Source organism: Lepidothrix coronata, unplaced genomic scaffold, assembly GCF_001604755.1.
Source record: "Lepidothrix coronata isolate B3197 unplaced genomic scaffold, Lepidothrix_coronata-1.0 Scaffold40, whole genome shotgun sequence".
Taxonomy (NCBI): Eukaryota; Metazoa; Chordata; class Aves; order Passeriformes; family Pipridae; genus Lepidothrix; species Lepidothrix coronata.
This window is the reverse complement of record NW_016690220.1, coordinates 5,486,386-5,502,232: the sequence shown is the minus strand read 5'-3', so window position 1 is coordinate 5,502,232 and position 15,847 is coordinate 5,486,386. Positions and strand designations below refer to the sequence as shown.

Below are 15,847 nucleotides of genomic sequence, written 5' to 3'. Positions count from 1 at the left end.
CAGAATACTTTGTTCTTTTAAAATAATGACACACAAATTGCTTTCAAATGTAAAATACTTTGAAATAGAATGCTGCTGTTCACACAATATCTAGCATAGTTATCTAAATCAAATGTACACTGGAAAAAAAGAACAAAACAAAATGTACTTATACAGCATCAGAGATCCAGCTAGTTTTCATTTTCATCCATGTACTCATTAGGTTTTCTGCTTTTTGTAGGATCCTGGAATTGTACACCAGTCACATTGTATATTCTACTCCTACGTCCACAGATGCACAAGATCATTTTACTCGTATGTCAGAAATTACCTTATGTCAACCTTGTCATTTTCCACTGGCAGGTTTAGAAAAGAAAAATTTAAAGGGGAATTATTAGCCTGTTAGAAAATACCTGTTTGGTCATCTGCTGCTCAGGTAATCTTGTATGATGTTATTACTATAGGACACCAGGATTCCAAGCAATAAAACGCATTAAGAAACTGAGCATATCACCTACATCTATGCCTTTCTCTGTCATGCTCCTGGCACAGAAGGAAGTCTTGGGAACAAACACTGGCATCCCAAAAATTAAAACAGAAGGATGCTTGCTTCTTACAACAAAGTCTCAGTTGGAGTAAATATAAAATACAGGTAATTTTTAACCATACTGTATTTCATTGAAAGTGAGGAATCTCTTTAAATAAAAACTGTAAGAGTTTCTTATTTTGTGTTGCATTAAATGGTCTAAAGAAGAATTCATTCTTATCAACCTTGGCAGGTAATCTTTAAAATGAGCTCTCTGATGAGGCATAAAATAAGCTCTTAAAAAAAAGTTATCTTTCTATTCTGTGAAGCTTGCTATTCAAGACGCCACATTCTTAGCTACTTGACTTATAATACATTTTTCTCACTCTCATGTTTTTAGACAGCAAGTGCTGAAGTCCTTCTTTATTAGATCGTTAATTTCTCACTTGAAAACTCTTACAAGAAACAATGAAGTTAGGAAAAAGAAAACACTGGTTAAAATGAAAGTTTGAGACAACAGTGAGAAAATGTGGGAAAAGTCTAGAAGGACATTTTGTCAGATTTATTACCTGGTGCACTGCTCCCACTGAACACTGAGAGCCTGTTATAAACATCACAGAAGAGATGACAAAAGTCTTTCTACAGAAGGTGCTGGGTAACTAGAAGTGGTGTCACTACATAATATGTACATTCAATCAAAAATTCCATTCTTCTCTAATTCTTCTGTAGCTTTCTTTTCCAGTTGAAAAGAAGCCCCACAATACTTACCTGCTCAACTACTATTGCATTTTGCAATGAGGAACTCTCCTGAAGCTGGGACACAAATTGCTTCATGTCTGGCATAAAATCCTTGAAAGTAGAAACCTGCATATTTGCATAAATTGTGAAGAAATAAACAACAAAAGCAATAGAAAATTCAATCATAGACTTTTTTATTCAGTGAAGGTCAAAGGGCCAGTTATTTTAAAACAACGATTCTGCTACTGTTAAAATGAAATGTCTCCCTCACAAACCCCTATTTCCACAACACATTTATCTTTATTCTTACTATGAGTGAGGAAAAACTTTAAAAAGTACAGAGAAAAAAGAAGCTTTTCTACCTCTGGAAAATATCAAACACTATTAAAAAAAGGGTTTATGAAGTATTCAAATTGCAACTATAAAAAGCTAAAACCAGCTATAGATAAAATCTTTCCTTGGACCAAAATATATTTACAGCAAACAGAAGAAATCAGCAAGTCATACATGTCTCCTATAGAACCTCCTGGCTTTTCCACTTGTGGTAATCATAATCACAGCATAGCGCCGTATGCAGTAGACAGTTCTTTTCTCAGGCTTTAAGATCCGCGAAATCACTTCCACAAGTTTATCATGAGGAATGGTATCATAAGCCCTGAACACATCAGCCTGAAATACAAGAAATATCTTCCACTGCGTATTCATCAGTATAGCTGCAAATATTGTGGTAGCATAAAAAAGAGTATATAAGCAAGGCCAAAATATAAATCATATAGGAGTGGAATTACTGCATTATTCAGTCCAAATCTGTGACAAAACAAAAACTCATTGCTTATCTGAAAAATTCTTCCCCACTCATCTATGAGCATTCCCTTATAAGGGATATCCAAACTATCAGTTTTAGCACAATTCAAAAGATGACACCATATGCAACTTAAATCCAACAATGAACCCTCAATCATTTAAATTAATTTCTCATATTTTTATATGTTTAAATATTTGAAGAAACCTTCCTTGCTATATGATCACAGAGGTGACATCTTATGCTTTTGGAAAGCTGCAAACCTACATATTTTACCTTTCCTAAACCTCATATTGCAATCCAACCTCTGCTTGCATTTGTCAAAGTCAAAACCGAAACTCTTCTAAAGAAGCAACAATCTTAGTAACCTGCATATTATGTCAATGACATGATCCTTTGGCTTGAAAGATAATGAGACAATCACTGAAAGGGTAGTACGCCAACTAACATATGAGACACAACAGTCATCCCACTATAATATAAATAAATGTGTAATTTACATACATCTGTATACATTGCCCCAATTCAAAGCTATGAATTGAGCTCAAACACAAAATATTGCCTGATAGACATAACTGAAAAGTGTGAAGAAGAAAATCCTTCAAATAGTAGGATACGACAAGCACTCACTTTTCCAAAGTGGAAGAAGGAACGTGTTGGAAAAAAACACTAGAAGTGTTCATTTTCAACAGAAACTAATGATACTGAGATAGAACAGACCAATTTTTTAAAAGACACAGAATTTATCCAAATGCACATAGCAAGTTTTTCTGGTTTTCATTTGGGATGATGGTTCAAAAAGCACATCTGAGCTTTTATCTTTGTCCCATTTTTATACCCAATGTATAAATGTAACTTCAAAAATCCAGTGCATGTACAGAAGCAAGAGCTTCTACATCACAGAAAGATGGACACAAAAATATCCAAGGACAGGAAGCACTACTGCAGGGACACCCATTCACAAAAAAGCAACTAACCACTCACACCAGAAAACCAACCCGAGTATGTGTTAGGTATGCACAAAGGTTTATTTTGAAAAAGAAACAATTATGCAGTCAGATCACAGCTGTTACAGTTATAAAAGTAACTGCAAAAGACAGTTTTGAAAAGCTAGTGTGAATACGTAATTAAAAATACATACCTTTACACAGTAGAAATGAGGAATTTCACCACCAGATTCAAGAACCTTCATAACAAACTGCTTCCATGTCTTGTAGATATCATCTTTCCCAAACACAGAAGAGCCTAATAAACTGGTGTTTATAGTCCGTTCATAGTTTAACACACTAAATAGATTTTTTAGTTGAGTGTTGTAATGATGCATCTAAAGAGACCAAAGAGAATCACCTCAAATTATGTTGGAACATATTAAATTCTGTGAAATACAGAGATTTCATGTTTAGATTAAGTTTGAGACTAAATTTATGTATTTAATATATTATTTTGGTCAACAGAAGCTTTCAGAAAGCCTGAATATCACTGCAGCAACTACCTGGAAGTAATAAAACAGCCTTAGAGAATTTTTTTTTTTGGTACAGTTAAATCCTATAGAAAATGTTTTTGTTTCTGTACTTGACTCTTGAAAATCAGCAGTTACAGAGATAAACAGATGAACACCACCAAATAAAACTGCCACTGATTTGAAGGTAATTTCTTAAATATCATTCATTCTCTCTGCTGGAGGTAATGACTGCAATAAGAATAGCGAAAAGAACATGCGCCCTGAGACTTTATGCTAACTTTATGGTGAGCTTCTAGAGGTACTTCATATGATAGCAAAGATTAAATAGATTATACTGTGCACTGCATGTTCTGTCTCTGTTCCCACACTGGAGTTATTCTCAGCTTCCTTCCTATCTCCCTTCTGTGCTCAATCCAGCTTCCTTGCCCTTCTTAGACCTTCTTCTGTAACACACCCGGTTCATCACTGTTCAGCTCCCTGGACTGATCTGGCTCCACAGACAACTAGTCAATCGACATGCACAATCAGTATTCAGGTAAATCCCAACAGGCCAGACTTATCCATCCCAAACAAAATGGGATTACTTGACAAGCCATGCTATTCTGTTAGGCTCATTTCCATAAGACAGGCTTGCAAACAGAAGTATGTGATTCTGGAACTGAAGGCTAATGGTAATTAAGCATTGGGAAGGGAGAAGTTAAGTTGTAACAGAGCAATTCAGTCATTCTGATTAGAATGTTTCAGTTCACCACATCAAAACTAGTTTGCTGTAACAAAAACCCTTACTCAGTTTATTAGCTGTCTACAACAAATACACATAAAAAAACAATGAAAATAAAAACCTTCTTTTCTCTGCTTTCCCTGCTGAATGCTTGTGCTTCAACAACACCTTTCACTTTTACTATGGGTCTTAACCCATTTAGTTTGGGAATAAACCGGAGCTTTGATGCCATAAGAACAAATTTTTTTTGACGGACAGTTTCAATCTCCTTTGAAGATAAAGGCCGTAGATGTACTCTGGCAAAATGGTTTCTGAAATACAAATACACCCTTAGTGTAAGCAGTGGGAAAGGCGGTAAGTTAAAGCGTGTAATATCTTTATGATAACTGATGCCAAATATTTTTCTAAGATAATACAAATATTAACCTCTGCAGAAAGTGACACGGAAACCCAAGTTTCAGAAAAATTTCACAGTGTCTTAATGACAATGTAATACAATAACAAGGGAGTACACATTTCTGCTTGATGCCAATAAAATCCTCTCTTAATTAACACAAATTAAAATTTAAGCACAGATTAGCAGAATACATTTGAACGTTATGACACATGTTTTACGCAAGAAGCAGGATGCCGTATATTTCTGATGGTTTCAGAAGTTTGAAAGACATTAACAAAGTTCAATAGAACCTTCTGAAAACTATGCTAGGAAAGCTCCAAGGAAAGACTTACACACTGTAATGGGCTGTTCCACTCCCAACACCTAGGGGACCTACTACTTATTAAAAGTTATAATTAACTGAGATGATAAGATACATACACAACATAAGGGCATTTAGCTATCCAGGACTGACCTGATGTGCAGTTGTCAGCTGAAGTGAACAGCAGAAAATAATGAAAAACCAAAGGCTCCCAAGTCACAGTTCTGAGCTTTGTAAGTTCATCTTACTGGGAAATGTGTTTCCCCCTCAGACACCCCTCAGGATTTACAGCTCAGTGTAGCTTAGCCCGAATCAATACTTTCCCATACAATGAGACAGGAAAAGGAGGTGGAGCAAAAGCCCTTGCTTTTACTTTAGATGCAGCATTAAAGTACCCCACTTGCAACATAAAAGACCTGGATCAATCTCCTGCACTGCTTGTATTGTTCAGAATGGCAAAATGTGCCATGCTAAAAAGCCCTACAGTCTACTGGTTGTGGTACTCTGCTGTGAAGTGAACCTAGGCAATTCAAGTCCCTGCAAAAGAAGGAACGTGAATCTAAACTTGCATGAAGACTTTTCACATCCCTCACTGGGACGGTTAGCAAAAGGAGGCCACACTACCACAAAAGGCAGTTGGTGGACGGTGGAAACCTGGTAAGCATGCACTGGGAGACACCCAAGAAGGCAAGGATGCAGGTACAAGAGGCACACAAATACTTTGTATACGTCTGTATGCCTTCGTATGCCAGCACAACTCACATACAAGCTAACGATCCAGCTGCTTGGGATTGTTGGGATCTGAGGTATACAACCCAGGGCAGGCAAGCTGAGCTATTACTGAGAAGGAGTTTTGAGGATTTATATTCCAACTTTGGAATTAAATTCCTGTTACAGATGCTGCCCAAAGTAAAGCAGAAAGGACCTATCTGCTTTTCCACAGATAGAGATCACTATTTTTTGTAGAATTCCATTATTTCCTGACCACATAAAACTTCATCCTCTACTATAGTATTAGGTAGATCACCAAGACAAATCAAGTGACTCCAGTTCAATAGAAAAAAATGAATTATCAAATCTCCATCCCTCTTTAGCTCACATTCAAGATGGGAGGGGAAAAAAATTCACAATCAACCTCAATCACTATATAAAAAAAATAAAGACATCCTTTGAAACTGAAAACAAAGACCAGTTATTGGCAGATTTTCACTACTACCTCTGGCCAGCTGTAGAATTGCATGTAATTTTGCCTTCAGCAACATTCATTGCTTATTTCATGGCATCTATAGCATTGCTAATGATTTTGACTGTGTGCTAATGCAGCAGGCACTGAACCGTGCTCTCACTGGCACACTCACAACACTGTTAAGCATGGGAACTTGGAAGAAGCTGAATGGATGGTCCTGCTGTCTTTTGACATCTCACTGCAGTCTCATGGGTGAGATTCAGAATTTCTACAGCATTTTTAATCCTCAGCAGCCACTGTACATGGCACAGGCAGGGAGGGCATGAGCATTAAAACATGTGCTGTCACCACAGCACTGCGCTCACTATTTTTAAAACATAACTTTACATTCTGCAGGCCATGGAACTTGAAGCAACGTATCATGAAATATTTTTTTCTTAGTAAATACTGTTCTTAATTTGGGGTATGAAGTTTGGTATAGCTTCAAAAATCAACACAAAGTTGTTTGTGCGCAATGACCTGCACACTCACACCACCAATGCAGCAAGGCAAACATGGAGATCCAGGTCCCCTGTCAGAACAACAGCCTGTATCCTTGAGAGGGATTGTGCACAGGATGATCTACTCATATGGACAGTCCTTCAGGACGAGGATTTACTCCCTAATGACAATGCAGTGCAAGGGTAAGCTCACAAGTAAGATCCAGGCTCACTCAGCCCATGCTTGTTCCATCCCTTTTCTTTTTCCAAAGGAAGATGCAGAAGAAATGGAAAGGAATTAGTAGCTACAAATGCCTTCCTGCAAACCAGCTGTGAACAATTGCTTTGAGCAGCTCCAGCTGAGGAGAACCAGAACAATCACAGAACAGCCATTAGTGAACAACTGAGGCCACCAGATACTCCTCCTCCAGGAAAGATGGAAGCAGCTCAACAGCCTTTGGCACTGATTCACCAACAGTGCCTGAAAACACTGTCTGGTTAAGAGAGGACAGTGCTTGGACAGCCTCAAAATGGCCAAGGCAGCCATAAACACTTGTTTCCCAATATCTGTAACTCCCAATTTCTCTCCTCCCATGTGAAGTAGGCAGCTGACCACGTGTATGAATGCAGTAAACTGGACCACTGGCAGACTTCACATTGGACTACACACTGGAAAAAGCAGTGCTGAAAGCCCTAGTCAGCGAAGCTTAAGTGTAGCTGTTGGGATCAGACTAAAAGTCCTTATAAACTATGTATCCTGTAGCCAACAGCAAACACTCCGTTCTTAGAACACGCCTTTGGCAAGCACACAGCAGCACTTCCTTGGAATGTTTCTCCAGCTTCCAATAATCTGCAGTTCAGGGACCTCCTGAGCCAAAGGTGAGAAGGGGCTTCCTTTATGGTGGGAAAATATATGGGGAGGAAATCAGAAGAAACAAGACGAGCCTAGATTAGGGTCTTTTGAGTGCAAAGCACCTTGGGTTTTTCTGGGAAACAGGGAAGAGGGACAAAAGAGCTAAACCCCAAGTTACTTGTTTTTTTTAAATCACATACCCCAGTAAAACCAGCAGTAGATCTATTATGTAAAAATTACTCGATCATACTTCATGACAAAAAGTAGCCTTTAAGTACATTACAACTGCATAAAACACTAATTGCAACACTAACTAAAACTGTTAGTTTGAAGACAAGACAAAACAGAATGTGTGGGACCGAAAATTACATTATACTACTACTATTTAAAGTGCATCATCTGTGCTACAACTGCAGACAAGATCGAGGCCCCATTATGTGCAAACATATATGCAAAGAGCTGCACTGGAGATATCAATGTTGAAATCAGGGAGTGGTGGGGCAGAAGGGGAAAAATCACACATATAACGTTGTAGACCAACAGATCACTGCGAAAGGAAAAGGTTCACCATAAAGAACAGCCAGTAAAACACAAGATATCGAGTATGCTCATTTTTCAGTTCCAAAGCTCTCTCAGACACCAACATTTTATAATGAAAATCTGAAAGATGTGAACAGTATAGATGGGTGCACAATACTGTTCATTAAAATTGCCTTCAGGTATTTCCTGTTTTCTCACTTAATTGCTTAAAAATTTACCTTAAATAATGCCCTAACTTGAATTCATGCATGCATTTTTAATACCAAAAACCAGCATGGAATTCCACAGCTGCACTAAAAAAGAAGCTGTGGCTTCTAAAATCCCTTAAAAAAACCCACTTCTAAACCCACAACACTACTGTCAGAATTTTATTAGTAGAGTATTACAGGATTTTAGCAGATGTTTGGTTTTCTTGTTTTTAAATTAAGGCACTTGAAGCAAATTGAGTATTTTTAAAATGAACTTCCACAAGGATACTCTGGGGATTCTATCACTATGCTATTCTATCTCGCACTGCTAAAAGGTGTAAGAAATTTACTTATCAAAAAACAAAAACTTCTTCATAATGGATTTTATTATTGCAAAGGTTTCTCCTACCTAAGAACTCTAAATTTGCATCAGTTTTCCCCCACAAAATATTTCTGAAATTACAAACTCTGCATGCTACAATGACAGGTTGAATTTTCTTTTGGGAAGTTAAGCAAATAAAAGGAGGATAAATGGGCAACAAATTAAAGCAGAAATATAACTTTACATGACAAAACACAGTATTTCTACATATTCCATGAATTTTAATTAGTTTTCTTGTGTTACCTAATTCCAATGTTCTGCAACTTGCCCCAAACAAACTTTCGGTAGTAGAAAAGCATGTTTTTCTGGAACATGGTCTCGGTGATATAGAAAAATGATCTGAGCAACTCAACAACATACGTATCCATCAGCCAGTACAGGAATTTGGCCAAAAGTTCTTCACGGAAACAATGTTCGTCGGCAGGAACAAAGTGATCACCTTCAATAAACAATTCAAAGGTAGTTATAGTAACTATCAACTATTTGTATGAGCAAAGAAACAGAACACACAAAAAACCCACACACAACATTATTTCCTTAGCTTGAGGTCAGCTGAAAGAAAAGAAGCAAGCTGGCACTCCAAATCTGCACCGGCATTAATGTGACTGACCCAAGCTTAAAGTAAAACACAGAAACTAATCTGCAGTGACAAACGTACAAAGAGGATACAAACACATGCCATTAGTAGTCCAAAGACTTACTTTCTTCCCCCAGCATTGACTGGGCAAGACCATTAATGCACAATGGCAAGAATATTGTGAAAGGAAAGGTAAAATAAAAAGAAACAAATCTACTACAACATTAAACTTTTTTTTTTAAAAAGGAAGCAAAAGGCTGAAAATACTTAGGTACACTGTAAAAAAAGAACAAAATTAAACTGGGATGGCTTGGGGATGAGAATGATATTCAGATTTCCCAATTCCCTGAAAATTAATTTCAGGGTTAGGCTTTATTTCAGACATCCTATATAAAACCTATTGCTGCAGTAAAAGAAAAAAAACCAAAAATTCAAATCACCCCAAGTCCATATGCACTTTCAATATGTAGATGGGGGAATAATTATGAACACAGAACATTCCTAACTACTGTCCAATTTAAGGCCACATAGATCTGTAATGATGTCTAAATATGGATAAGCACGGAATAAAACCCTGGGCTACAATAATAATTTTTTTGCCAACTTCCAATCATAATTTTTCTAATTAAATTTAAAAAGTAGAATTTAGCAAAAGAAAACAGGACATTTAAAGAAACTGTACAGAAATACTAGTTTAGCTGCATAGCACAAATCATGATTATGGCACAAATGAGTTAAAAACAGCTTAATTTTGACATAACAGAGCTGAAGCTTAACAGTGAAACTTATAAAATGGAAATAAATTTCCAGTTCTCTACCTTGTTTAGTTTTTGTGTGCTTCAGGACAGAGACATTTTCATGTATTTACAGCACCTAAGAAACAACTACCATAAAGAGTTTTCACTTCAACAGAAGCCAAGTAACACCAATGAAAAAGTCCAATGACTGTTACAAAACTCTTTAACTGAAGAGTTGCAATGTGCACTGGTAATACGCAAATTAAATCAGGATGCTGATCTGGAACTAGTAGCTCTTCTGGAACTAGATTATTTTTTTCCTAAGTTCCTGACAACAGATGTAAATGATGACTACAATTCAGGGATCTGACAAGAAACCACTACTACAGCATTTGGAGGAAAAAACCCCACCTCCAGTGCAGCAAAGTAAATGCGTGTTTAAACTTCAATCCCAATGGAGTACTTTCATGAAAATTAAAATCAACCTTATGTGTTGCTTTACCTGGAATACAGCCAGAGAACAAGAGGGTGTTACATTTTTTAAAGATAAGATGTTCCAAATGACTATGAACCAAGCGTATATTTTAGAATAAAACCTTAAAAAATATTTAACTCCTTTTAAATATTCAGCATTTTGAAAGGCATGTTTTTGAACTATAGTTTCTAAAGCAAGAAACAACATATTTCCAAGATTTAAGTTTCTTTTGAAAGTGTAACCTCCCCTACTTTTGACATCAGTTCTCAAACATCACTTTTAAATCTCCCTCTGACACTACGAAGAACCTGTAGTAATTTCAGCACTTACTACACCTTTTAACAAAGGAATACCATTTTCAGCTCACATTACTGTAGGATCCAAGTACAATACCAGCTAAGAATAAATACTGCAAACATACTAGTTAAGGAAGTGCAATCCATATTTTATAGATGGAGAACAGCAGCACGGAAAAATGAAAATACGCATTAGATCCTACAGCAATCAACGACAGAACCACAGCTTCAGCCTAGATTTAAATCTTAGCATAGTGTCTGAAGAACAAACCTGAGGGAAGCAAGATTTACCTGTCATCTGAAAAGAGGACTAAACAGAAATGGATTCACACAGAATTTGGAGCACTCATCTGTTGCCCTTATGAAAGCTTTTAGCCAGGAACCACTCAGTGAGGTGACTTCTGCACCACCTAGCACACAGCCTGAAGCAGTGCTCATCAAGGGTCTCTTGATCCTAGAGAAGGTCTCTAGAAGGTGACAGACCTTTTTACAAGGGCGTGTAGTGATAGAACACGGGGCAATGGTTTTAAACTGAAAGAGAGTAGGTTTAGATTAGACGTTAAGAAGAAATTCTTCATTCTGAGAGTGATGAAGCACTGGAACAGGTTGTCCAGAGAAGTTGTGGACATCCCATTGCTGGAAGTGTTTAAAGCCAGGTTGGATGGGGTTCTAAGCAACCTGGTCTAGTGGACTGTGTCCCTGCCCACAGCAGGGGAGTTAGAACAAGATGATCTTTAAGGTCCCTGCCAACCCAAATCATTCTGTGATTCTATGCTGGGCAACCCCTGTATTGAATGGGTCCCATACTCACATCTTTCTCACAGGGCTGATGTGAGGGGGTAAAAAAAACCCTGTTTTTTCCCTCCCATAGCAGATAAACACATTCCACTGCAAGTGTCTTGATCTGCTTTCAGTTCTTTATGAAGGCTTACGGTGACAAACAGGCAGACTGCATTTATTCCTTACATGCTTAGGTCATACTTCAATGGATTTTCAGTTACTGCAATTTGGATGGTAGGAGTGGATGGGAAGGAGTTTTGGTTTGCTTTTTGTTTGGCCCAGGTTCTGAATTCATGTTTATGAAGACATCATTCTATTAAACACAAAAAGCATGAACGCAAACAAGTTTTGGGAGGAAAGCAGGCTTAAGCGTGCTTCCACCATCGGTTACAAACATTATTAGGTTTGCTCTCAGCAATGGTTTTTATCAATGAACTCAGGAATTCTGACTCCAGATTCAATATCCTCCCCTTCCCACCTTAAACACGAATACCAATCATGTGACAGCCCCACCACTTAGTTCCTTACTATAATAAGTACCTTTGCCTAGACGAAGCCACATGCAGTCATTCACTCTCATCTTCCACATCAACTCCTGCAACGAAAACTTAGCAAACTTCCCCCTGGAAATGAATGCTTTCACATTTTTTAGGAACCGGCACTTGTTATGGTTTGAACCCCAAAGCTCAGCAGGGATAACCTGGTCCATGCATTCCCTCACAAACATGTACACCTGCCAGTGGCTGCTGTGCTGCTTGAGGAGCTCCCCGAGGGCTGAATCACACGCCTCTCCTGGGTTTTGCTCCTTTCTCTGCAACTCTCCACACACAGATTTTGCAAGAGGGGCACGTAAGTTGCCTGATACAACACTGTGACCAGATTCACATCTGCTGCTTGTCACACATTTAGTAGGCTCCTTCCCAAACTGTTCTGCTTGCTCATGAACCTCTGCCTGACGAGGCAGATTGGTTTTTCTCCCACTTTCAGATATCCAAACAGGGCAATTTTTTTTCAAGAGAGCTAAGTAAGGACACTTTCCATGGTTCTTTAACAGTTTCTGAAATATATGTCTCATTTGCCAGTAGCGTTTGGGCAACCTCTTCTTTCTCCAGCTGCGATGTGGCAGACTTTGGTTATGCCTTTGCTCCAACAGATTTTGGCTTAAGAATATAGTTTCTATAAGCCTTCTTCCACCTGCCTGACAGCCCTGCAAACGATTCAGAGAAAATGATTTAGGAAAACATTCTCGGAAACTCCTGTGAGAATACAGAATAGACTTCCTGTCAATGTATACAGCAGAATGCAGGAGTCTATTTGGTAACTTCTTTGCCAAACTATGCAGGGAACTTTCCCGCCTTCTGCATTTTGAAGAATTACCCTCCACGGGCTTCATTTGTACAGAATTCACCTGAGATTCACACATATGCATCTCTACTCCTTTCCTATGGGATTCTGCTTGCATTTCAATGCTGGACTTCAAAGGTTTGTTACTCTGAACTCCTTGCAGAAGAAAGCTTTCACCTGCCACAAACTTCTTCCTCTCATGAGATGTGTGAACTAAAGAAGGACCAGACATAGCACTGTTTCTTCTTTGAGAAATGTGGTTATTTTTAATGAGGCTTTCAGGATGTGATGCTACATACCCAGTTTCATATCTCTTGGAACTACTTTGGTTTACATGAGGAGTAACTTTACAAGCCTTTTCGTCTCTCACTTTCTCCTCTACTTTTGCTCTCTTAGCTGGAATTTCAAGCTGTTCCCTGTGAAGCTTCCTTTTTAGAGATGGTGCTGTAGATGACAAACATAAACTGTAGCTATTTGTTTTTTCCAGATGTTCAGTGACCACTCTGATCTGTTTGCTTGCTTTAGAAACATCTTTTGCAGAATACTGGTAACTGGACACTAAGCTTCGTATGTTGCTATTTTTTTTATTTCCCATGCTGGAGACATTATCGTTAAGTCTTTGTCTGCATTGCCACCTATGTGACTTTGAAAGATACTTTCTATGAAAACTAAGTCTTTTCTGCACATAGTCAAGCAAGCTATTACACTTACGCTTTGAGAATCTCTGTTTAACAAATACTGGGAATGAGTCTACATTTTGTGAGATAAGTTCATAAACTGGTTGCCCACAAACTTGGTAACAATTACTAGGGGGAACCAGCATAAAGATTGCACAGTGTTCTAATAAATACATCATCACATCATCCCCTATCCTGCTCAACACTGTTTCCCAGAGGCCGTTGATACGAAGAGTTTCTGTGGTAGTATTGGGCAAGTAGCTGTATATATTTGATAATGGTATGATTTGGAAAGGAGAACTATTTTCATCCACTAAGGAGTATCCATATGCAAGGATATTCTTCTTTCTTTTTTCACATAGTCTCTGCACAACTCTTGTGATGACTTCATTCTGACTAGATAACTGAAGAAACAAAGAAAAAAGAAAATTAGCTTTTTTCACCAACTCTTCCATAAACCACAACGTATCTTTTAAATAAAAAAACAGGCAAGACACACGGCCCTAGACATCAGCTGTCTAAGCAGTATTAGTGATTCCCAAGTGCCATACCCAAAAAGAAAGACTCTTCAAGTGTACCACGAGGTGTTCACATGTAGTAACGTAAACCTACGACTTTAAGGAAGTCTTTTTAGTGTCTGCCCTTTTGATCCTGGTTTTCATTCCCAGGAAACACCCTACACTACTCCCCCTGGCTCCCTCAGCAACCCAGACTCCAAGGCCTTCAGGTCACTGTGCCCGTAAATACGTGCTCCTAGATCCAAGTTTGTAGACACGCGTTCGTGGATACGTGCTCGCGCAGGCTCTAACCTCCAGGGAACTAACGCTCATTTTCTTGAGGCCTCCATTTCCTTTTATGTAAAGAAAAGTTCAACTAAACGACTCCGTACGCAATTCTAAAACCCACTCAACAAGCTCGCGAAGGCCGCTTCCTACCATAGCACGGCTTTGCTCACACACGCGGCAGCACTGAGAGAAAAGCAGCCTTTCCTCTCTGAAAAGTTTCCTCTGCTTATAGGCCGACCCGCAACCCTTTCTACTCCGCTCTCCTCTAACCTCTCAAGAGTAGGTCGGGAAAGTGGCCCCTTCCCTTTCCAGCCGCTCCCCGGCCACGCTCGGTTTGTTCACCCCGACCCCGCAGCGGAAGCGGGGAGGCAGGGGAGCCCCATGCACGCAGACCTTTTGCGTTCTCCACCCGCCAGCACATGGACTTTGCTCACCCACCCTCCAGAAGGGGAAGGGCGGTGATCCCCCACCGCTCGCCGCTGCCTCGGGCCGACAGCGGCGGAGGCTGTGGGGGAGCAGCCGAGGCCCGGCGGGCAGCGGCCACGAGGGGCCCCGGGCCGCCGCCGCCCCCGCGCTCACATGGAGGGCAGGAAGCGGCCCCCCGAGAAAGCCCCCGCCGCCGCCCGGGCCTCCGGCAGGGCTCTCGCCGCCCGGCGAGGGCTGCGCTGCCGCGGCCGCCCCTCGCCCCCCGGGCTCCTTCCTACCTGCTGGAAGGTGAAGGGCCGGGGGATGGGGCGGGCGCCGCGGGGGACGCACACCAGGCACTGCCCCACGAAAGTCCGGTAGCGGGGGCTGTCGTCGCCCCGCAGCAACTCGGCGTCCCCGGGGCCGCTCTCCCCCAGCCGCTGGATGAAGGTCTCCAGCGGGGTGGCCTCGGCGTAGCAGCCGCGCAGCGCGGACACCACGGCCGCGAAGGGCTCCCTGCCCGCCATGTTGCGGCCAAGGAGCACACGGGGCCACCTGGGGCGGCCGCTGCTCCCCTCCGACCCCTCCGCTCCGCCACCCCGCCGCCGGGCAACGGGGAACTGCCGCTTAACGAATAAATAAATAAACAAATAAAAGTATTAGGGGAAAGGAAAAAAAAAATTTAAATAAATTGCAGAAAACGCCCTCGCACACCCGCAGCGCGGCTGCAGCGCCCGCACACCCCCAACGTGGTCGCAGAGGGGCGGCGGGCGGGGCGGGGCGGGGCGGGGCGGGGCGGGCCGGGAGGCCGCTGTCCAGCTCCACAGCTCGGGAACGATCCGCTTGGATTCCCCTCCAAGGAACCGTTTGTTTGTTGGGTTTTTTTGGGTGTTTTTTTTTTTTTTTCCCCCAGGATCATCACTCCGTTGAGGATCTGTCTGAAATGGGAGCCGCTGTAGGGCGGGGCGGGGCGGGGCGGGGCGGGCCGGGAGGCCGCTGTCCAGCTCCACAGCTCGGGAACGATCCGCTTGGATTCCCCTCCAAGGAACCGTTTGTTTGTTGGTTTTTTTGGGTGTTTTTTTTTTTTTCCCCCAGGATCACCCCTCCGTTGAGGATCTGTCTGAAATGGGAGCCGCTGTAGGAGAGGTTACGGTGGAGATGAACCCAAGTGGCTGCTCCTGGGTTTCTCTCCGAACTCATGAATTAAGAAGCCAAAT

The 15,847-nt window shown here is 40.8% G+C and overlaps 1 protein-coding gene across 5 annotated transcripts in view; it reads right to left on the bottom strand.

Moving 5' to 3' along the window:
- TERT (telomerase reverse transcriptase) overlaps nt 1-15,390 on the bottom strand; it is a 30,703-nt gene extending 15,313 nt beyond the window's left edge. For all 5 annotated transcript variants that reach the window (XR_001874497.1, XM_017813280.1, XM_017813282.1 and 2 more), the window contains exons 1-7: nt 14,930-15,390; nt 11,960-13,844; nt 8,798-8,993; nt 4,350-4,539; nt 3,187-3,369; nt 1,751-1,912; nt 1,274-1,369 (exon numbers count right to left, since the gene is read on the bottom strand). Coding sequence is in view for 4 of the 5 variants with exons in the window: in XM_017813280.1 (XP_017668769.1) it covers nt 1,274-1,369; nt 1,751-1,912; nt 3,187-3,369; nt 4,350-4,539; nt 8,798-8,993; nt 11,960-13,844; nt 14,930-15,157 (2,940 nt within the window). In the remaining variant the exon portion in view is untranslated. The remainder of the gene's footprint in view (nt 1-1,273; nt 1,370-1,750; nt 1,913-3,186; nt 3,370-4,349; nt 4,540-8,797; nt 8,994-11,959; nt 13,845-14,929) is intronic.
- Nucleotides 15,391-15,847: the final 457 nt, after the last annotated feature.